This window comes from Pinus tabuliformis, chromosome J, assembly GCF_031772625.1.
Source record: "Pinus tabuliformis cultivar Carrire ecotype Pingquan chromosome J, CPIR1, whole genome shotgun sequence".
In the NCBI taxonomy this organism is placed as follows: domain Eukaryota; kingdom Viridiplantae; phylum Streptophyta; class Pinopsida; order Pinales; family Pinaceae; genus Pinus; species Pinus tabuliformis.
In genome coordinates this window covers 1512355194-1512378096 of record NC_142295.1, presented here as the reverse complement: position 1 = coordinate 1512378096, position 22903 = coordinate 1512355194, and the positions used below count along the sequence as shown (strand labels likewise).

Genomic DNA, 22903 nt, shown 5'->3' with positions numbered 1-22903 from the left:
ACACAGATTCGTGCGTAGGATATATACTTACGCGTTTTAGTTTCTTCGGCTGTTCTGATGTATTCTCCCACTCTATCTCCAATGCCCTTAAGTATTCTTTCGTCCCAGTATTCATCTGGAAGGGAATAGAGTCTGATCCAGACAGGGGCCCGAGTAAGATCTTCTTTGTCTGGGTTGAATCTGGGAATCCATTCCCTAAGATAGAGTCCTGCTGCATTGAAAAAGTAAGGCCCTCCTTCCAGGACTCTGTATTTGTCCTCTAGACAGACAAAGATTGCGGTGAAGAAACCCTTTGGCCCCAGCTGAAGGGTAACATCCCCTTTGGGTCTCCATTTCGCCGCTATTCAACCGTATAAAGCTCGTTCAATCGGCCAGAAGCCTATGAACTTCCCAATGAGGGCGTGTTTGGTCATGTACTCTATTCTTTCATCTATTATGTCTCCAGGCAACTCGATTCTCGGCCTTTCCTTGGCGACAGGTCGGCACGTAGAAGAGAAAACTTTTTGCCTTTGATCTGGACTTTCATTTCCTGCTGGCTCGTGACCGTCCTTGTTTGTCTGGTGATTCTTCTCACTGTCCTCCTTGTACTGTTGTTTCCCTTTGTCCAGTATTTCCTGACTTACTGAACCAAAGATGACTGTAGATTCAGGTGGGCGTTGTGTGGGGGAGGGCTCTGACGCCCCCCCCCTGAGGCTGATCCATTGCCTCTGCTAGGATTCTGTAGCTCTGTCACGCTGCAGCGCTATTCTTGCCGGCTTGATGTGTCTGTTGTGCAGAGCCGACGGCTCCGTTAGGGTTTCTTCGCCTAACCCTAGATCGCATCCACCACGCAGAGCTTCTCACTCGGAGTTACTGTGAGTTTTGAGAAAACAGAGAAATCCAAATTCTTCTTGACTAGGTAAACCTAGAAGTTCACTAATAGCTACCTGTGAGGTGAACTATTAGATTCCTCTGGCATAGAACAATATATATATATATAACCATTATAATTTGGGAATGGGAAATAATTTAAGTTCCCGAAAGAATTATGCCTTAGCCTTAACCACTTTCAGGATTCTATCATGGCTTCCACTTAACCATTTTCCAAATTCTATCAACACCTTATCACTGGATTACTAAGAATGGTCAAACGTTAAATTCATTTCTTAAACATTTAAATTCTCTGAAAATCCATACCCACAGGTTACAAGATTTGTTGCTACATCTATTCAACGATGTACAAGAGGAATCTCACAAATAACCAAAAACAAAGAAAAATACATGAGAAATCTCACAAATAACCAAAAACAAAGAAAAATACATGCTGCTGCATCTATTCAACCGTGTACAGGAGCAATCTTACAGATAACTAGAAACAAAGAAAAAGAGAGCACAGAGATAAGCAGATTTGGTTGACGAAAGGAGAGCATTCCACTCTTTGCATACACTGCAAATTCTACAAACACATTCCACTGGAAGCCACACCAGTATTTTGTAGGTTAAATCGTCAGGCAACTTGGTCAATTCAGGGACCTCCACAGAAAAGCAAACAATTAGGCATTTTGGATTGGGCATTTTGCAGAACTAGCCATGGCATACTGTTGGGGGCCGCTTCTCCCCATTTACTTATGAATTTGGTTGATGAAAGGAGAGCATTCCACTCCTTGCATACGCTATGAAATCTACAAATATATTCCACTGGAAGCCACAGCAGTATTTTGTAGTTTAAATCGTCAGGCAACTCGGTCAATTCAGGGACCTCCTCGTGCTCGCCCATTATAATTATAATTAACACTAAGAGAAAAGAAGAAGATGAAGCTCAATGGATTGTAATTGTTTCTTGAACCAGATTATATAGAGGTAGATATTGTTATTTTAATAAAAATGAGCCCAAAAGAAGGGGAGGAAGTTCCAGCACAGGTATTAATATTTCAACGATACGATAATAGTAAAGATATTATCATGAATTTGGGAATGAGAAATAATTTAAGTTCCCGAAAGAATTATGCCAGAGTCTTAACCACTTTCAAGATTCTATCACGGCTTCCCCTTAACCATTTTCCAGATTCTAGCAACACCGTATCACTATGGATTACTAGGAATGGTCAAATGTAAAATTCATTTCTTAAACATTTAAATATTTCTGAAAATCCATACCCAGAGGTTACAAGATCTGTTGCTACATCTATTCAACCATGTACAAGAGCAATCTCACAAATAACCAAAACCAAAGAAAAATACCTGCTGCATCTATTCAACAGTTTACAAGAGAAATCTTACAGATAACCAGAATCAAAGAAAAAGAGAACATAGAGATAAACAGAGATGCATAAGATGCTTCACCCGACCTTCATGTCAGGCCTAGGGCCAAATGCCATGACTCTCACTTACGCCATGACCTGTAAGTGGACACATATATTTCCACTATATCGCCGATCTGATCATGCGGTAGGCCCACGGCCACCACTTTGTATGCACCCAGCGGAGCCACCGAACCGATTCGTTGCATCCAGCAGAGCCACAGAACCGGTCGATGCACCCAGTAACATCTGATGGTCAAAAAACATTTAATCTTCTAACAATCTATCTGACGATCAGGATTATGACAGAAAGGCAGTTGGGAGAATTGATTTCAGAGGGAAACGCCTTACGGCGTAAAAATTTTAACATGTGAATTATTATGGTTAATTTTAAACTATAAAATATGATTACACAACCAAATAATAAAATCTTTATTATGGTTAATTTTAAACCATAAAATATGATTACACAACCAAATAATAAAATCTTTAAAATTAAAATTTATTCAGTAATTGTATCATTATACAATTGAAAATATATTTACAGTGATCTCATCCCAAACAGACTCTCATGATTTGGTTGCAAACTTGTGAAACCTGGGTTTCACTTGAATATGCCATTACCCATCCCTTATCAACTTCCCCTGCATCCAATTTTTTCCCATTCCAACTGCCATCGTAGCCATGGTTATTGTGATAAATAACGACCTCGTCGTAGCAATTTTCATCTTTAAATAACTTTGAGTCTTCTTTCCACATATATATATGTAACATTCTCCCACCTGATCCGTTCCCACGGACGGTTTCATACACCTCAGGTTGGCCACGACGTGTGTTCTGTCTAAAACTTACACTAAAGCTATCACTCCTCCCCATGTTCGTGGTGATAAAGCACATCAACACTGGTAAATGTCTATGGACCTCTTGAAACACAAAAGGAGATGTAATTGTGTTTGTAGCATCCAGCTCTCCAACAGTCCGCGCAGTCTCCTCAGAACGCAATGCCTTCTCAAAGATCTGAAAGAAAATCACAATGAATTGATTTAAGTTGAAAGGAATTATTTCTTCAAATCTAATATCATATTTTTCACTATATATGGTAGTTGATGTTTGGACGTCTGCACAAATAACCCCAATTCAACTTCAACAATCCACAGCACAAATAAAACGTATTGTTTTCAAATTGAAACTATGATAGGCATAGCTTATTATCCATTATTCCCTAGGCATACACAGCTATGCTTTTTAATGAATAATTGTTCGATGTTAGAGATCCTTTAGACGCTCACCGAAGAATGGGAAATAGTTCCAATCTGAGTTGAAATTTGGAGACAATTGACCCTTTTCAGTTGACTCAATGCCTTTATGTTCTGCAGCTTCCAACACTCCTCTGCTCTAAGCTCTTCCAATGACCTCAAACCTTCAACATTCAGGGTTGCCAGTTCAATACACCCATTTACAGTCAGGAATTTGGCAAGCACTATTAGGAATGTCAATCTTGGATAGGGATGTGTCATTCAAAGTGAAATCTCTCAAGGTATCCATGGAACTGTTATTAGCAGTAAAGTCAAACTTGGCTATTGGACAACTGTATATAGTCAAAACTTTGAGATGTTTCAACGATGCAATTCGTGCTGGTAAGATGGGCACTTTCGACTGATACAATTCTAACCTTTCCAAATAAGTCAGGTTTTCAATAGGTGCGCTGATGCACATTAAATTGAGACATTCCATGAGAATCAACTCTTTTAAGTGCACCAAAGAGCCCACAGAACGTGGTAACTCTGTCAAATTTGTACTTCCTATGCTTAGTTGTTCTAACTTGTCCAGTAGTTCTAAGTTCTCGGGCAATTGGAGTAGAGGAGTATCGACTAAGTTGAGGTATCTTAAGGACGTTTGATGGGCCATTCCGAGGGGCAATTGCACCAAATGAGCACAGCCCTGGAAGTCAACATATTCAAGCGTGGATATTTCTCCCATAATATCCTCTGGTATAGAAAGATTCTTGCAGTTTCGCAGTGCCAGATATTGAAGTTGCAGTAACTGAGGAAAGGAATTGGGTAGTCTAGCGAGATGAATGCAGCCTGACAGATCTAAATGCCTTAAGATTTTAAGTTCCGAAAAGTCAATTGGGAGTGTTCGTAGAAAACTGAGATTTGTCAGCTGTATCTTTGTCACGTTTGTGAGGAAGGATCCTATCCACCCGAGAAAACGGAAAATAGATGGCATGTTGCCCTGCTGATTGCTGCTGGAGGTAACAGATGGCATGACCCCTTCCTGGGCGCCTGAGATGAAAACTGGCATGACGCGTTGCTGGGTTCTAGAGATATTTTCTTGTTGAGCTCTGGAGATGTTTTTCTCAGATGACTTAGAAATCTTTCTATGAGAAAACCTCTCTGAATGATGAAAATCAACCGGCTGGATGCTGCTGCTCGAAGCACTTGTAGATGTGATGAACGCGCTATCAATACTCAATTCAGCCAATTCCCAAGGAATCTGCAATCAACATGATATATGTGAAAACAGATAGATGTGAAAATATGAACAGTGAAAAAAATTATGGTTATGGTTAATCGAAAATGGTGTTGTCTCAGTATGTGAAGCTTTTGTTGGAATTTGACTGTAGCTAATGTTTTTTTAATATAAATATATTTTAAATACAGAAAAATCCCCAAAATACACCCAAATCAAAAACAATCACTTACCTCATCAATTTCATTGAAAAACCGTTCCATATTACCCGGAGGACCTTTAAGTTCCAAAACCCTTAACTTTCGCAAAGAAATGGTACGAGGGATGGAGATGAAGCGACAATTGTGCAGGCGAAGCCATACCAACTCATAGCCGAACAAAAGATTTTCGACAAATCTACGGGATGTTCTACTACTAGAAGACGCAACCCATTAATGATCACACTCTTACTGAATTCAGGCGGATCCTGACCTTTAGGGATTCGAATGCCTCGAACACGACAGGGTTCGGAACCGTCCTGACAAACACATTTACATACAAAATAAGTCTCTAAAGATACGATAAGTCTCAACGACACGATAATAGTAAAGATATTATCATGAATTTGGGAATGAGAAATAATTTAAGTTCCCGAAAGAATTATGCCAGAGTCTTAACCACTTTCAAGATTCTATCACGGCTTCCCCTTAACCATTTTCCAGATTCTAGCAACACCGTATCACTGGATTACTAAGAATGGTCAAACGTAAAATTCATTTCTTAAACATTTAAATATGTCTGAAAATCCATACCCACAGGTTACAAGATCTGTTGCTACAATAGCAATCTCACAAATAACCAAAACCAAAGAAAAATACCTGCTGCATCTATTCAACAGTTTACAAGAGAAATCTTACAGATAACCAGAATCAAAGAAAAAGAGAACATAGAGATAAACAGAGATGCATAAGATGCTTCACCCGACCTTCATGTCAGGCCTAGGGCCAAATGCCATGACTCTCACTTACGCCATGACCTGTAAGTGGACACATATATTTCCACTGTATCGCCGATCTGATCACGCGGTCGGCCCACGGCCACCACTTTGTATGCACCCAGCGGAGCCACCGAACTGATTCGTTGCATCCAGCGGAGCCACAAAACCGATCGAGGCACCCAGTAACATCTGATGGTCAAAAAACATTTAATCGTCTAACAATCTATCTGACGATCAGGATTATGACAGAAAGGCAGTTGGGAGAATTGATTTCAGAGGGAAACGCCTTACGGCGTAAATATAGGAATTTATAACAAATTAGGTTATCAACCCCTATGAGCAAAACAATATAGACTTGACTCGACATGTTATTATCATATAATATGACTAAGATTTTAAACAAAAAAAAATATTAAACGATACTCGTAAACTATTTGCATGAATTCATTCTAACAATTGGATACATATAATTTCATTAACCAATGAAACTAAATAGAATCCAATTCAGAAAATGAATGTAAACAAATTCCTAACCATGTTTGCTACTAGAATCACACTTGGGAAAAACCTTTCCTCCTAACCATAAACTGAATCCATCGGTTCCCCCCTGAGCTGAGATATGCTTGCTCTCAAAGTCAACAACCTCACTGATTCCGAGATCATGCATTTTATACATTTTCTTCCCTAGTATATTTTTCCTTAGCAGTGTCCCTCTTTGTTGGGTCTGCCAACCCACTTTCCTAGTATTTCTTTCATTTCTTTTTCGAAAAATGTGTTTTTACTTTTTCTTTAAAGCCCTCCATTCTCTTCTGCGGTGATTTATTCCACTCATACTTAGTGTCTTTCTCAAGCAAATCGATTTAATAAATCTTTCTCTACCATCTCATTAATATTATCTATTGTCTCCTAAGGATTTTTAAGAGTCATTTTATGGAAGATTTATTTTGATCTCAACCATCATTTATGGTTTCCAAATTTTGGCAAGAATCTCTATACTCTAGCGTTTCTTTTCTAAGTAGTTTCCAATTTTTCAATTATTAATAAAATTTTATTTATTATATCATAGTGACTTTACTATTCACATTCATTTCAAGCCAACATGGATTTTCAACCATCAACTCTAAAAATAGTTCATTCTAAATATAACAAGACAATAACATAAGAACAAAGGGGTATTACATAACATAATTATTTAAAACATAATATATATAAGTTCATGTTTTAACAATGCATCATTTATATATACGATAAATCTATTACGAAAAGTGCATTTTGTTTAGTAAATAAAAGCGTTTAGACTCACGTTTCTAATTTGTACCATATTATTTCATTATGCAGTGTGTTGTACAAGAAATATTGTCTTCGTGTGTTTGCACCTAGTACATGTCATGTGTCAAAGTCAAACATTAAGAATGTAAAGTGTATTGTAGTATTTGTTTGGCATGAAATTTTATTAGTTTTGTAAATAGGTTTATTTCAATTTTTACATATATATTTACATATTTATGCACTATGAATAAATTGATTATTTAGAAACAAGAAAAAGTGCAAGGGTAGATTTTATCACTTATTTCGATTGTGTTTACATGCAACTGAATGTACTTTAGTTGATAAGTTATCAAAAAATGGACTCTAAAGTTCAGGAATTCAGGCTCGATTATTCTGCGTGATTTTAGAAATGGTTTTTTGTAAAAAAAAACTTCTCGGATTATTTTATATGTATTATATGTAATATGTGGATGCATCCCATATATGCGCCCCAACTGTAGGCCATCATAGTGTGAAATGTTTCATTATACATGGTTGGGCTCGTGATAGATCATGTAGCCCACTGAGAGTTCATGTTCCCATTGTAGAGCCTTCCTTTTACACCAGTCGGAGTGTCAAAGGCAATGTTTTTGTCTCTATTTATGACCATGCTACATCTAGTGGACCTTCTTCACCCATTTTAGGTAAACCTCCTTCATTTTTAAATCCTCTTTAAACTTTATGTGTTTATGCCTTGAAATTGTCTTTAATTTTTAAATTTTTTTCAACTGATGTGTTTGAATTTAATGCATATGTTATTATGCTTTTAGTTTATTAATTATATATGTTGAATTATGTTTATGATTTATAGGTCCTTAGTAGGCCAAAGCTGAGGATCAAAGTGCAATATCAATCCCTCTGTGGGATGACGCCACAACTTAGATCACATTAGACGATGTTACAACCCATTATACACGGATCAAAATAGAGATAAAGAATATCCCTACCAATTCACCGAATCATCTTGCATTGTCTTTGATTCTAGATAGAATGACTAGGTTGATCGATACATACGGAGCTTGGGCCCACATAGCCACATATTACAGCTCATACATAGGGTCACGAGGAATGATGTTAGAGGCCCAAATTCCTGGTAGGTGGTGAAAGAGGACACTAAGGACATTGATGTTCAGGGGGAGTTGTTCGACATCCCTCCAAATCTCCCTGATAGACATAAAGGTCTGATCCCATTGAAATATTTTAGTAATGTTCATGCAACCCCTTTCATGTATGATAGATTCATTAGAGCTTGGGGAAAGTTCCCTAACCATGACCAGGCCACCATTTATTTTGTTAAACATTTGTATCCATATTTTTTGTTACATATGAGGCCAGATTACACTGATACAAAATCTCATTTTTATGGTACTAGTACGAGACATATCTATGAGCATGATCAGGCTCATAGGAACCCTGGGCATGTACCACCACCCGTGAGATTCTTGTGACTACCTTCTCAATGCTTGGTATTACCTTGAGAGCTAGAGGAATTGTCACAGGTGGGTGGTGAGGTGCAGGAGACTATTGCTGAAAACATGTGGGTGTCATTGGCTAGTGTGCATGTTGCATTACATGGAGATATTACGAGACCACCACCACTTCCTCATGACCCACCAGTGCCCTTATATCATGATGCATTTCTCACGAATTTACCCTTTAATCAACTTTTGACATATACACATATGTATCATGATGCCATTCGTGAGAATTGGAGTGCATGGCCCGCATGACTAATCCAAGTGGCTCCAAACACAGGAAGAAGTCCCAGAGGACTCAGAAAAGGTCAAAAGTCAAAGTGATCATAATGCTATCGAAAAAATACTAGAGCGTAGATCTCATCGTCCTGATCACAACAGTGTGAACGGTTTGTCAAACAGAGCTCGTATGTGAAAGTTAGAGGCAGTGAAATTTCAAGGTTGACTTTGCCAAGTGGCAGGGTTAATGGACCTAAAGATTGCACCAACAGTGGTCACCGGAATCCGGCCACTAGGTCGGAAAAATTGTGGCATACTTAGTTTTCCCAATAACCCTTATTTTCCAGCAAATTTAAAATGTTCATTTTTTTTAAAATGACAAAAAAAATAAAACTTAAAAAAAAAGGTGGCGGCCACCACCTCCGCCATCCCACTTCACCATATATTAAATATATATGGGTTATATAAAAACATAACGATGTATAATGTGGAGTTGGTGGAGATTGAACCCACCTGGCTGACGTGGGCTGACCCCCACTGAGCAGCCCCATGTGTCACAACAAACAAAACTCCACCCATTTTATATAAACTAACCCAAAATTCCATTGCGCTATGGGTTATGCATTAATGTCAATGGTTCTGTATTAACAAACGGGCCCAAAATGTCACCATGTAACCATTACAAACCACACAATTAAAAACAATGCACCAAAATAAATAAATGTACATGGATTTTGTGGGGAGGCAGGATTCGATCCCCCAACCTCCCCTTAACCAATTTCCATATTTCACTAATGCGCCAAACAACTGCATTGTAATATCTACCCACAAAACATTATATAAACCCTCATTTTCTCAGTGCACAAAGGCAAAGGCGGAGCACAGAAATCGAGACTTATTTTTTATTAATTTGCACGTGGAACCATGACCCCAGAGAAGAGGTAGGCAGAACCATGACTGAGCCAAATTTTCAAGAGGGCGAAATTTTTCCAATGTCCAAATTGGACAATTTTTATGTCGATATTACACCTCTTAGCGACATGAACCTAATGGCGCAGTTAGAATTTTGACCTTAGTAGCATATCTTCAGATGACCCAAAGGAGGGAATCTAGGGGGAATCTAAAAGATTCCTGTAGCCCCAGATTTCCATTTTCACAGAATTCAGAAATTTGACAGTTGATTTTACCCTATTTGATGCCACAAATATGATGGTGCATCCAAATTTTCCATTTGATCATTTTATCTTCAACCACTTTTCAAAGTGGAGTGCAGGTGTCAGCATTCATGTGTGAACAACCATTTCCATGAGATTCGACGCCACGATATTGATGGTACAACCAACTTCAGCAACTTTACATCCTTTTCTTCAGATGGCCCTAGGATGTGATGTATATAAAGTGTGTTCATGTACTTCTTTTGCTATGAGTTGCATTGTACTTCATAGATCACTATTTAATGTTTGATGTGGGATCTTGTTTTCTTACTTGCTTGATGATTCCTACTTGATGTGACACAAAATCATCTGTGAGATGTACTCCTTTTCATGTTGTTATTGAGATCCCTTTGTCATCATGTTGATGAGATACTCATGTTGTACTCATGTATGTTTGAATTGAGGTCCCTTTGATGCCATGATTGGTGGGATGCTCATTATTGTCATATGGGAAATTATGTCATACTGATAGGAGTCCTCTTTTGAATGAGAGTTCATACAGTGGAACATCTCTTCGAGCCACTCCTGTGTGAGGGCATATTCGTTGTACGATAGAAAAAACACATGCATGTACATCATCACTCTTTCCAACACTTAATGCAACGGCCTACACCATCTTGACACCGAGTCCGGAGACGTAGTCCCTCCTCGATGAACTCTGTTACCAACGTCTTGAGTTTTACGTTGTTGATGATTGTCATGTTCCTTCTTCTTTACAACATGCATATTTGTTCCTTTATGATATTTTAAATGCAATTCTAACAACATCACGAAAGTAAAAGATCTTGGTTAAATCTAAGAGTTGAGTCAACTCAGATCAAGTTTGGTATCAGAGCAGTCTTTGCGTGAATGTGAATTGCAAGCATGAACAATGGAACGTGCAGTGACAGAGGATGAAAAAGAAATGTACGAGACCATGGTAAAAATTTCCCAAACAGTGGAAATAATGTATGAAGCTCTACAAAAAGAGACATAGGAAAAAGACCAATTGCAGCTACAATTGTGAGCCACGGAAGAGGCCCTGGAAGAACTGAAGCACAACAACCAGAATCTTCAAACAAATAATACTGAATGAAAGATGCTCCTACATGAAGAGAAAGAGGAAAAGGAGAGTTTGCTACAACAGCTGCAAGCCAAGGACGAGGCCTTGGAAAAGCTGCAGTGTGACCCATGTGAGGTAAAAAATAGTTCCCTGAATTCATGTATGTTTCTGGATGATGATTTCGCTATTTTTGAAAATCATACCACAGGAATTGGCTCCAAACTGTTGAAGAAAATAGGGTATGAAGGAAAATTCTTGAGCATTAATGGGAAAGTTATTGTGAACCCCATCAAAGTAGATGAATTACCTTGTCCAGGTGGATGTGGGTATGTCGGAAAGGAAGTTGGGGAATGCGCCAAGACAGACAATGAACCACCAACAATAGATGATGAGCAATCCTCATTAGTTATTTCCAACTCGACAGGGAAGGTAAAAGAGGTTGGTTTCCTTTCAGTTTCTTCTTCACATAGTATGATTTTTGTTGGAGATGTGGAGATACCAATTACAGGGACAAACATTAGGCTCCTTACCAGGATAGGGTACAAGGAGGAAAAATAGCTTGGTGTTAATAACCAAGGCATAACTCAGCCATTGGAGGTCATGCATAAACCTCAATTTGCAGGCTTGGGATACATAGAAGGAGAATGCTCGAAGGTGTCATATGATTCTGAGATATGATTGAAATTGTCAAGGAAAGAGAATGATGGGAACACATCCCCATCATCCCATGGCAGTGCCCATTGTAGGGAAAGAGCTGAGGCAAGCTCTCATCGCCATACTTACACCAGAGATGGAAAGGAGAGGTTTAACCAGTCTCGATATTCGAATGATCATTTCGATTATAATCATGTTGTTAAAGATGAACGTAAATCATGGTATCAAAAAACATGTACGTTTTGTGGATTACATAACCATACATTTTCTAAGTGTTGGAAAAAAATAGCAGCACACAAAAGGATGAGGCATGAAAGACACTACCAACAGCAGGCAAAGAAGAAGGTAAAGCAGATCTGGTAGAAGAAGACCTATTGTAGTCATTGCGACAGAGGTAGTCATCAAAGAGCCACATGTTGGAGGCTCCATCCAGAGAAGTGCCTTAAAGACAAAGTGTCGGTGCATGAACCAGATGAAACGGTTATTCGAAAAGAAAAACCACCATAGGGGGATGACCCATTCACATCAATAAGTGAAAAACGGTTTCTAGATATGTTAGCTTATCATGGTTGTGCTTTTGTAAATCATTTTTTGCATTTTAAAATGTAAAAGTGATGATATGTTTTCCATCACTTGTTAAGCAACAATGATGTCTGGTCTTATTTTGAGCTGCATGATAAATTGTGAAAGTGATGTTGTGTTTCCATCACTTGTTAAAGAAACAATAGGGTTTGGCATTATTTTTGTAAACCATGTGTTGCAGTGATGATGTGTTTTCCATCACTTGTTCAAGCAACAATGATATGTTGGCCTTGTTTTTGTAGCTGGGGTATTGTTTCCATTTCGATGTAAACTTGACCACCGAGTATGTGTTATAAACTCATGGAAAGTATGGGATGTTGGGGTCATTAGTTGGTCATGAAATTCAAGCATGTAATTTGCAAAAAAATGTACTACAGGTTGCAGGTGTCGTCTCATTGCTTAAGGCTCTAAAGAACAAAGGTGAAGGAGATGGAAGCAAGAATTCTTCAGGACACTTGTGATGCAGACAGGGTATAGAGAAGTTGTGGAACTTTTTTCTTGGTTTTGGAGGACCAAAAGCTCCTCAGTGGGGAGGATTGATCCAGGTGGTTGTAGACACCGGCAGAAATCCCAGAGGACTTAGAAAGGGTCAAAAATCAAAGTGATCATAATGTTTTCAAACCAAGACCAGAGCATAGATCTCGTCATCATGATCACAACAGTGTGAACGGTTCATCAAACTGAGCTCGTATGCAAAAGTTAGAGGCAGTCAAATTTCAGGGTTGACTTTGCTAAGTGGCAGGGTTCATGAACCTAAAAATTGCACCAGTAGTGGTCATCAGAATTCGGCCACCAGGCAAGAAAAATTTTGGCCTACTTAGTTTGCTCAATAACCCTTATTTTCCAGCAAATTTAAAATGTTCATTTATTTTTAAAATAAAAAAAAAATAAAAACTAAAAAAAGGTGGCGGGCCACCACCCCCGCCACCCCACTTCACCATATATTAAATATATATGGGTTATATAAAAACATAATGACATATAATGTGGAGCCAACAATGATTGAATCCACCTGTCCCACATGGGCCAGACCCCACCGGGCGACCCCATGTGTCACACCAAACAAAACTCCGCCCATTTTATATAAACTAACCAAAAATTTCGTTGTGCTATGGGTTATGCGTTGATGTCAACGGTTTCGTATTAACAAACAGGCCCAAAATATCACCATCTAACTGTTACAAACCGCATGGATAATAACAATGTGCCAAAATAAATAAATGTACGTGGATTCTGTGGGGAGGCGGGATTCAATCCCCCGACCTCCCCTTAACCAATTTCCATATTTCACCTATGCGCCAAACAACTTCATTGTAATATCTTCCCACAAAACATTATATAAACCCTCATTTGCACAGTGCGCAGAGGCCAAGGCGGAACACGGAAATCGAGACATATTTTTTAATAATTTGTAGGTGGAACCATGACTGAGCCAAATTTTCAGGAGGGCGAAATTTTTCTAGTGTCCAAATTGGACAAATTTTATGTCGATCTTACACCTCTCAGCGACACGAACCTGATGGCACAGTCGTAATTTTGATATGAGTAGAAGATCTTCATATGACCCGAAGGAGGGAATCTTTGAGGAATCTAGGGGGAATCTATAATATTCATGTAGCCCCAGATTTCCATTTTCATAGAATTCAAAAATTTGACAGTCGATTTTACCCTATTCGATGCCAAAAATCCGATGGTGCATTCATATTTTTCATTCATCATTTCATTTTTCAGCCACTTTTCAAAGTGGAGTGTAGGTGTTAGCATTCATGTGTGAACAACCATTTCCATGAGATTCGACGCCGCAAGATTGATGGTATGACCAGCTTCAGCAATTTGACATCCTTTTCTTCAGATGGCCCCATGATGTGAGGTATATGCAGTGTGTTCATGTACTTCTTTTGCTATGAGTTGCATTGTGCTGCATAGATCCATGTTTGATGTTTGATGTGGGATCTTGTTTTCTTGTTTCATGATTCCTTCTTGATGTGATGCCGAATCATTTGTGAGGTGTACTTCTTGTCATGTTGTTATTGAGATCCCTTTTTCATCATGTTGACGAGATACTCATGTTTTAGTCATGTATGTCTAAATTGACATCCCTTTGATCCCATGATTGGCGGGATGCTCATTATTTTCATATGTCAAATTATGTCATACTGATAGGAGTCCTTTTTTGAATGAGAGTTCCTGTAGTGAAACATCTCTTGGAGCCACTCCTCCGTGAGGGCATATTACTTGTATGATAGAGAAAACACATGCATGTAATCATCACTCTTTCCAACGCTTAATGCAGCAGCCTATACCATCTTGACACTGGGCCCAGAGACGTAGTCCCTCCTGGACGAACTCCATTACCAACGTCTTGAATTTTATGTTGTTGATGATTGTCATGCTCCTTCTTCTTTACAACATGCATATATGTTCCTTTATGCTATTTTAAATGGAATTCTAACAACATCATGAAAGTAAAAAATCTAGGTTAAATCCGAGATTCTAGTCAACTCGGATCAATGACACAGACTAGGTATATCTATATATGAAATATTTGACTCTTATGTAAAATTATGCATAATTATTTACATTAAAATAGTCATATTAGATTTTATAATTTATATTAATAAGTTCATGATAACATGTAGACATGTCCCAACTACATGAATGAGCTTACGAGGTCATCTGAGGGGGAAGTTGATCAACCAGGGCATCCTCGGCCATAGCACATTTCCATGGATTCTCCTCCACCTCAACCTCCACCTTATATGTTAAAACATTTTCTTTTTTTAAGTTGCATAAATATGCTAATTAATTGTATCATCCATGGGTTAAAAGTTCATGTAATAAAAGTTAATAAAGGAAAAATAAGACCAAGGTAAAGGGACACTTATCCAAAGTTGAATGTTGGGAAAAATATCCAAGTGGGCATGACTTGTTGTGTATTGTGGCTAATGGGGAATTGGAAAAGGTAATGACAAAGGATTTGAAAGGAAAAAAGGTATTATTGTAATTTTGTTTATGAAAATAAAGGGAAATATGGGAAAAGGGAGGTGAATAGTCATAGGTTGCATGTGACGAGAAAATTGAAGGAAAAAATAAGAAATTAGAGACAACAATAATAAAAAGACATTAGAGCATCAATTTGTAGAATTTTTTTGGTTCATTTTTAGAATTGGTTTTAGAGAAGAGAAGAGCACCAAGAGAAGGAAAGAAAGCAAGCAAAGGAAGGACAAGGAAGGATAATGAAAGAAAATGAAAGCAAGGATCAAGCAAGGAAAGGTTGGATGAAGCAGCTTCAACAGGAATACTTGCACATAACAGGTTGCATGTATGATTTCCTAGATGGTTTTGGCATGCCTGGTATGTGCATGTGTGTATTTTGTTTCATTTTTGTTGGTGGCATGGATTTTTCCAAGTTTTAACAATGGTTTTATCCTTGCCTTGTAGTCTTCAGATAGGCCTGGTATGATGGGATTTTTTCTCGGTTGAGATTTTGATTTTTGGAAGGTTTTGGATCCAAGTGATGTCGTCTCAGGAAAATCCCAAGGGTTTGGGGTGGAGATGGTTTTATTTGGGAAGCCCTCAGTAGGTGAGTAGAGACAAGAAAATTCCTTAAGGGATGGTGAAGGAATTATGAGGCATCCAAGCTCGATTTGGTTTTGTGATATCAGAGCTGGTCTGCGTGAGATCATGGCACGATCACGATATGGTGAGGGTGGAGGTGGTTTAACCTTTGGATTCCATTGGTTGTTTAGGGATTGGTTTATCCTATGAGATTCCACATTCATGCTTGGAATATGGCATGGGGGTGATTGGCTGAAAAAAGATTTGGTTAAGCCCAATCTATGGGCGGGTGGTACATGGAAGTCCCTGACTTGGTTCGATTTTGCATATGGTTAATAGGAGCTAATTTTATTTTGTCTTTGATAAGTAAATGTACTTGGTATTATGTGGATTTAATGGATGTTATATCATTGTTATCTCTTTGGTTATATGTTGGTTATAAGCATAGTTATATGACATATCTAAGTATGAATCTTATAACATTTCATTGAATAGATGTCTAGTTAATGAATGCATGACCTAATTGGTGTTATGAGAACTATTGTGACAAGCAATAAAGAATTCTTGCTAAACCTCAGATAAGTTTTCAGATCCTTATGTTCAGATATGCATTCATGACCTATAGGTTGCATGTTCATCATGTGTTTGACGGAATGTTAGTCCTAGTTAGGATAGGTTAGGTCAATTCCTAGCTTAAGTTTTGGTTTGAAAGCCTTATTTCTATGTGCTTCATCATTTGTGGAAGTTTCAGTGAGTTCTGGGTAGGAACCCGAGTCTTGGCCCTGAAAAGGTGGCTCAGAATTCGGGGTCGTCAGCATAGAACTGACTAAAAAATTCTATAGTCATTGGGAAGAAATCCTATGGGAGTAAATAGAGGGTTACAGTTGCTTGGAGGTATTGGAAAGCGATTGATTGAGGCTGTAGGTTAGTGAAGTAGAGATTTAACTCAGGGGTTGGACACTTTAAGGGGTTCAGTTTCTCCTAGAGGTCTTGCAACGCCTAAGGGAGGTCAGAAAGTCTCAAGTTGTTGACTCCATTTCCTTAAGGTAATATAGGAGGTTGAGTGTTATCACAGTGACCCTCATTTCGTGTTTGCCCTGGGCAAAGCAATGAAAGTGGGTAAACGTGGGAGGAGGCAGTTATAGGGTGGTATCAGAGTGGGTTGCACTCTCTTGGGGTAAAATATGATGTTGTCAAGGTTATGGTTGTCATGCATAGGGTCATGGTATATAGTTGGGATGTTCATGAATGATTTTGTTATATTGATATGGTTATTATTATACATGTATCATGTTAATGTGGGCTAATTTCTAGATGGGATAAGCCTCCCCTGAACTTCATGAGGTATGGTTTTGATTTTGGTATCTATTTTGTTTATCTGACATGGCCTACTTGTAGGAAGAAGAGAAATTATAGATAAAGAAAAAAAGGGTAGACTACAGTTCTTGTGACTCTCCCAACAAAAAATTTGGGAAAAAATGAGATGAGTATTCTCCTGGTATAACGTATACATTGAGGAGTTTGAGGGTAGAAATAAAAAGTTGCAAAGTAGACAATGATAGGTTTGTTGAGGCTCGGGATATACTTTCAAGGGCCCGGGAAAAATAGGTAGAATTCAATGCATCAATTCTTCAGAGCTTGTCAGAATTACAAAAACAGGGATAGTTGAGGATCATTCAGGAGAAGGAAGAGAAAACTAATGGAGCCTATCATAGCAGGTCTGAGTCCAAATACAAGTTGGATAAAGGGGATACAATCAAAGGAGGTAGATCACTTGATACGCATGAGAGGACTATTGGTATGTATGGACATCATTCAAGTTCCTCATCTAGTAGACATTATCATCATCATCACCGTCATCATCCTTATAGGAGAATTGAGTACTTTCCAAAGGCATTCAGGAATGTGAAGCCTCCTACATTCAATTTAGGGATGAATAAGTCAAAAGATGTAGAGGCATGGTTGCTTGGGATGAAGAAATTATTCATATTGAATAACTATTCACAGAACATGAAAGACAAGATAACCACTTTTAGTTTCAAAGGGAAAAAGATATTTGGTGGGAATATGTGAAGAACATTAAGGGAAGTTGGGAAGAAGAGTTGATTTGGGATGATTTCGAGAGACACTTTAAGAAGTACCTATTAAAGATGTATTATGATGGTAGAGCTAAGGAATTCTATAAGCTTCATATGGGTTCTCTGACAGATGATGAGTACACTAGCAGGTTCTTGGAGTTGTCAAGGTATGTGCCTTACCTCAAGGATGAGAAGGCTAAGCTTCATAGATTCTTCAGTGGGTTTCCAGTGGCACATAGAGACCATATTGAGTTTGATGAACCTAGATCATTAGAAGAGGCAATTCGAAAGTTGAAGCATTACTATGAGCAGTCAAAGAGAAAATTTGAGTGTAAGTGCGATTTTAAAGGAAATGAGAAAATTAAAAGGAAGTGACCACCAAAGTGCGGAAGACCTCAGGATCCATGTGAGAAATAAAATGTTGCTCCTTACAAGAAGTTCAATGCAATTAAGAAGGGACATGGGTGACAACATGGAGAGAAGAAAACTAGAGGTGATGGTAGGGGATCATTGCAGTGTTGGATATGTGGTAAATATCATCACAAGAATGATTATCCATTATACCAGGGTGGTAGGCCTCAGATTTACAATGTTGAGGAGGTGCAAACAGTTGGGGATGTTGGTCATAACATTCCTCAAATTTATGCAACTATAGACAACAAGCAATCATTTCATCAAGCATCCATTATGGAGATGGAAGATAAGCTTTGTGGTAAAGCTGTATCTATTTTCATTGACCTTGGATCTAATTATATTTATGTTAATCCTGACCTGCTGGATAAGTGTGGTTTGAGAAAAGAAGTGCATGCAAAGTCTTGGTTGGTGTAGTTGGCTATAGGTACTAAGAAGAGAGATCATCATTGGGTAAGAGCTTGTGTATTTGAGTTGAATGGTATGCCTATAGTAGCACATCTAAATGTATTTCCACTAGGATCATATAATATTGTTTTTGGTATGGATTGGTTGAATCTTCACAAGACCAAAGTAGATTGTTATGGAAAGGCTATTGAGTGCATGGATGATAATGGGGAAAATATAATTTTGTAAGGAAAGAAGAAGTCTACATCAGTGAGGATGATCACTACTATTTAGGCTAAGTGTTGTTGTAGGGAAGGGTGTGTAATGTTTTTGGTTCATATTTCTAGTGACAACGATAAGGATGTTGAGGGTGCAGAAATCCTCAGGAGATACCCTCTATTACAATAGTTTCAGGATGTGTTTATAGTAGAGATATCAGAGTTTCCTCCCAACATAGAAGTAGAATTTTCTATTGGGTTTCTACTAGGGGAAGCACCAATATTGTTCATGAAGAAGAAGGATGATAATCTCAAGTTTTTCATTTATTATAGTAAATTGAACAAGATGATGATAAAGAACAGGTACAAATTTCTAACGATTGATGACTTATTTGATCAGTTGAAGGGAGCAACAATGTTCTTGAAGATTTATTTGAGATCAGGATATCATCAGGTACACATCAAAGAAGAGGACATCTACAATGCTACTCTTAGGACCAGGTATGGGCACTATGATTTCGTTGTGGTTCCTTTTAGTTTAAATAATGCCCCAACTATTTTTATGTGCTTGATGAAGAGTGTATTGTGTCCTTATCTGGAAAAGTTTGAGATGTATTCATTGATGATATATTGATATATTCCAAGAATGAGTAAGAGCATGTCGAACATTTAGAAGCAATGTTGAGATTGATAAGAGAGCATCAGTTGTATGCTAAGCTTATCAAGTGCATATTCTTTCAGATAGAGGTAAATACTTAGAACATGTTGTCTCCAAGGAAGGCATGACAGTGGATCGAGAAAAAATAAGGGCTATCATGAAGTGGGAAGCTCCTAAGAATGTTGATGAAGTCATATCATTCATGGGGATACCATGTTACTATAGGAGGTTCAATAATAACTTCTCATGCATAGCATATCTTATTACATCATTGCAAAGAAAAGGTAATAAATTTGAATGGACAAAGGAGTGTGCGGCCTATTTTGAGCAGTTCAAGAAGTTGTTGACCAATGCTCCAGTTCTTAGGATTGCATATCCAGACAAAGAGTTCGTGGTGTGTACCAATTCCTGGAAGAGAGGACTTGGTGAGGTCTTGATGAAGGAGGGACAGGTGGTGTGTTATGATTCCAGGAAGTTAAATGAGCACAAGCATAACTATGTGCCTCATGTTGTTGAGTTGGAAACTATTATTCATGCTTTGAAGATGTGGAAGAATTATCTTCTTAGAAGTAGGTTTGTATTGATGAGAAATCATGGTGGGTTGAGATAATTTTTCAACCAACCAAACCTGAATTCCAGGTAAGCTTGGTGGTTGGACACAATCATTGAGTTCAACTTTGAGATGAGATACATTAAGTGTAAGGAGGATAGGGTTGTATATGCTCTTAGTAGGAGAGTGCAGATGAACCATATTGTAGTAGTGAGCTCTTATGGGATACATTGATAGGATCATATCTTACAAGAAGTCCAACAGGATGATAGGTACAAGGAGCTTAGGCACATGTTACAACAGGCTACAAGTAATCAGGATGTAGACTATCACCTCACGTCAAATGGTTTGGTGAGATTTAGGGACATGATCTATGTGTCATATGTCAGTGGGCTCAAGAATTTTATCTTGAGGGAGTTTCATGTCAAGCCATATTCAGGGCACTTAGGATATCAGAAGACGTTGACAACAATGAAGAAGTTCTACTATTGGTCAAGTCTGAAGAAGGAAGTGGTAGAGTTTGTGGTTAGATGTTTGGACTGTCAGTAGGTGAAAGTATAGTGTAATCATCCAGGTGGTCTACTACAACCTATTTTAGTTTCAAAATGGAAATGGGAGGTCATTTCCATGGATTTCATTATAGGTCTTCCGAGAACATAGAGGAAGCATGATTCTATCATGGTTGTGGTCGATAGGTTGAGAAAGTTAGCTCACTTCATTCCAGTGAAGACTACTTATTTAGCAAGTGAGGCAACACAAGTCTTCATTAGGGATATCGTGAGATTGCATGGTGTTTTGAGGATGATTGTGTCATACACGGATTTGAAAATAATTTTGGAAGAAATCACATTGGTAGATTTAGGTCGACGCGTTTTGGACCAGCCAATGTGGTTCATCATCAGGACCAGATGAAAAATCAGATAATAGCAGAAAGTTAAATAGGGAGTCCAGACCTTCTAATAGCTAAGGGAAAAAATGGCTAGATAACGGCTATTTTTGGCTGGATAGGAAAAAGGGCCGAAATACTAATTTGTCTAATATTATTTATTTATTTATTATTTTATTTTTTTTGTAAACTGAGGAGGGACCCTTTTTTTTTTCTATTACTGCAGGTCAAAACCATAACATATTCATGGTGGCCTCAACCCGCCCCGTGGGGAAACCGGGTTTATTGGCCACCTTAAGTTCCTTACAGCCATCCAAAAATAAAATATCCACATTCTTCTTGTCCATGCTAAGTGAACTAAACAGTCATAAAGGTTTTTATAATTTCGTATCTGCATACTAAGATTTTCCATAACTACTAAAGATGCTGGTTTAAAATCTACTGAACTCATGAAAAACAACAAAATTTAATACATATCTTCCATTACTGAGCTACATTGGCTGCTTGCTGCTCCATTTCTCCTTTGATGTCTGGGTGACAGGCCTTTATCTGCTGCTGAATTTCATCCATCTTTTTATCCTGCATTAACAGAGTTATCTGGATATTCCTCAGTTCTTTCTTTAAGTTTGGTATTCCTTGAGACAGCTCAGCCATTTCCTTGGCTACTTGCTCCATTGCCTTCGCTAGCAGTCGCTTCATTACCCAGTAGACATGCAGCGACTGTTTGTACAGAGACATGCGCCCCTCGTATTTCCTGGGTCTGGGAGAAGGTATTCCCAGTCCTCCATTTCAGATTCAGATTGTCCCTGAATTGCCTCCTCTTCCATTTGTTGTATCATCCTTCTAATGTCCTTGTTTGTGTTTTCATAGTATGCTCTTTCTGCATACTGAACCTTCTTCCCAAAGGACCTTCTTGTTTTTCTTTCAGATGTTGTTATATGTTCCTTTCTGTAATTTCCTGATCTTCCCCTGCCCCTTCCACGCTGTCCCCGTCTACCTCCCCTGCCTCCTCTATTCCTGTAGTTCCCGCTCCCTCCTTGATTTTTCAAACCCGAGACGCTGCCAGTGTCACCATCTCCCATTCGTTCTCGTCCTTGCCTCTTCTCATCTCCCTGCCTTTCCTGATTTTCCCCTGTCCCGTGCTTTGCTATCTTTCCTATTTTCTCACTCATCTGTTCTCCTTCTTCCCTATCCGCATCATACATTTCTATATCATCCTCAGAGTCTTCCTGAATCAGAAAAATTTCCTCAGCTGTCTCTTCTTTCGCCACCCCTTTACCTTTTTTCTCCCGAGTGCTGCGACCCCTGGTGGATTCATCCTCCTCAATTCTCGCTCTCCTCCTGGTCGCCATACCTCCCCTAACCTCTGTACCGGATATCCTGCCTCTCTGGACTCGCAGTTTACCTTTGTCTCTTGCTTGCTTCCTCGCCACCCTTTCTTTTCTCCAATTCTCACCCGTTTCCCTTCGTCCTTGTCTTCCTTCGCATCGCTTCCTCTCCTTATTATTCCTCCTCTTACAATTTCTCCTGTCTGTCTTTATCTGCTTACCGTGCCATCTGTTGGTTTGTTTGCCGTCTTCGTCCTCTCCCACCTCCTTCATACCATCATGTTTGCATTTGTTTTCTGACAATCTGTCTTCTCCACCTCCCTCCGTCATCATTCTGCTTTTGATCCGCCTTAAGGTGTGATCGTTCCTCCTGCACATACTTGCATTGTTTATTATTATCTGACCCCCCGCAGTGCTGTACTTTTGCCGCTCCTGACCAACATTTATTGCTTTGTATATCTCCTTGATCACCCCGATCGGGGTTCTCCTGAATTTATCTTTATTGCTGTTTGGATTCCGCATGATCTTGATTGATTATGGATGTCAGTTCCTCCCATCTCGAGTTATGCATTAATAATGGCCATTTGTTGTCAATCTTTCTTTCCTGA

At 38.7% G+C, this 22903-nt stretch overlaps 2 protein-coding genes across 2 annotated transcripts; both read right to left on the bottom strand.

Moving 5' to 3' along the window:
* Positions 1–2760: 2760 nt before the first annotated feature.
* On the bottom strand, positions 2761–3708 carry LOC149233211 (uncharacterized). The gene is made up of 2 exons (XM_089376680.1): positions 3569–3708; positions 2761–3296 (listed from the first exon to the last, which is right to left on the bottom strand). Exon 2 carries the CDS (start codon positions 3174–3176, stop codon positions 2832–2834), a length of 345 nt encoding a protein of 114 aa, XP_089232806.1. The 5' UTR covers positions 3177–3296; positions 3569–3708; the 3' UTR covers positions 2761–2831.
* Positions 3709–3722: 14 nt separating this feature from the next.
* LOC149233210 (uncharacterized) lies at positions 3723–21666 on the bottom strand. The gene is made up of 6 exons (XM_089382123.1): positions 21455–21666; positions 5755–5916; positions 5609–5617; positions 5202–5268; positions 4985–5116; positions 3723–4775 (listed from the first exon to the last, which is right to left on the bottom strand). Exons 1-6 carry the CDS (start codon positions 21664–21666, stop codon positions 3723–3725), a joined length of 1635 nt encoding a protein of 544 aa, XP_089238249.1.
* Positions 21667–22903: the final 1237 nt, after the last annotated feature.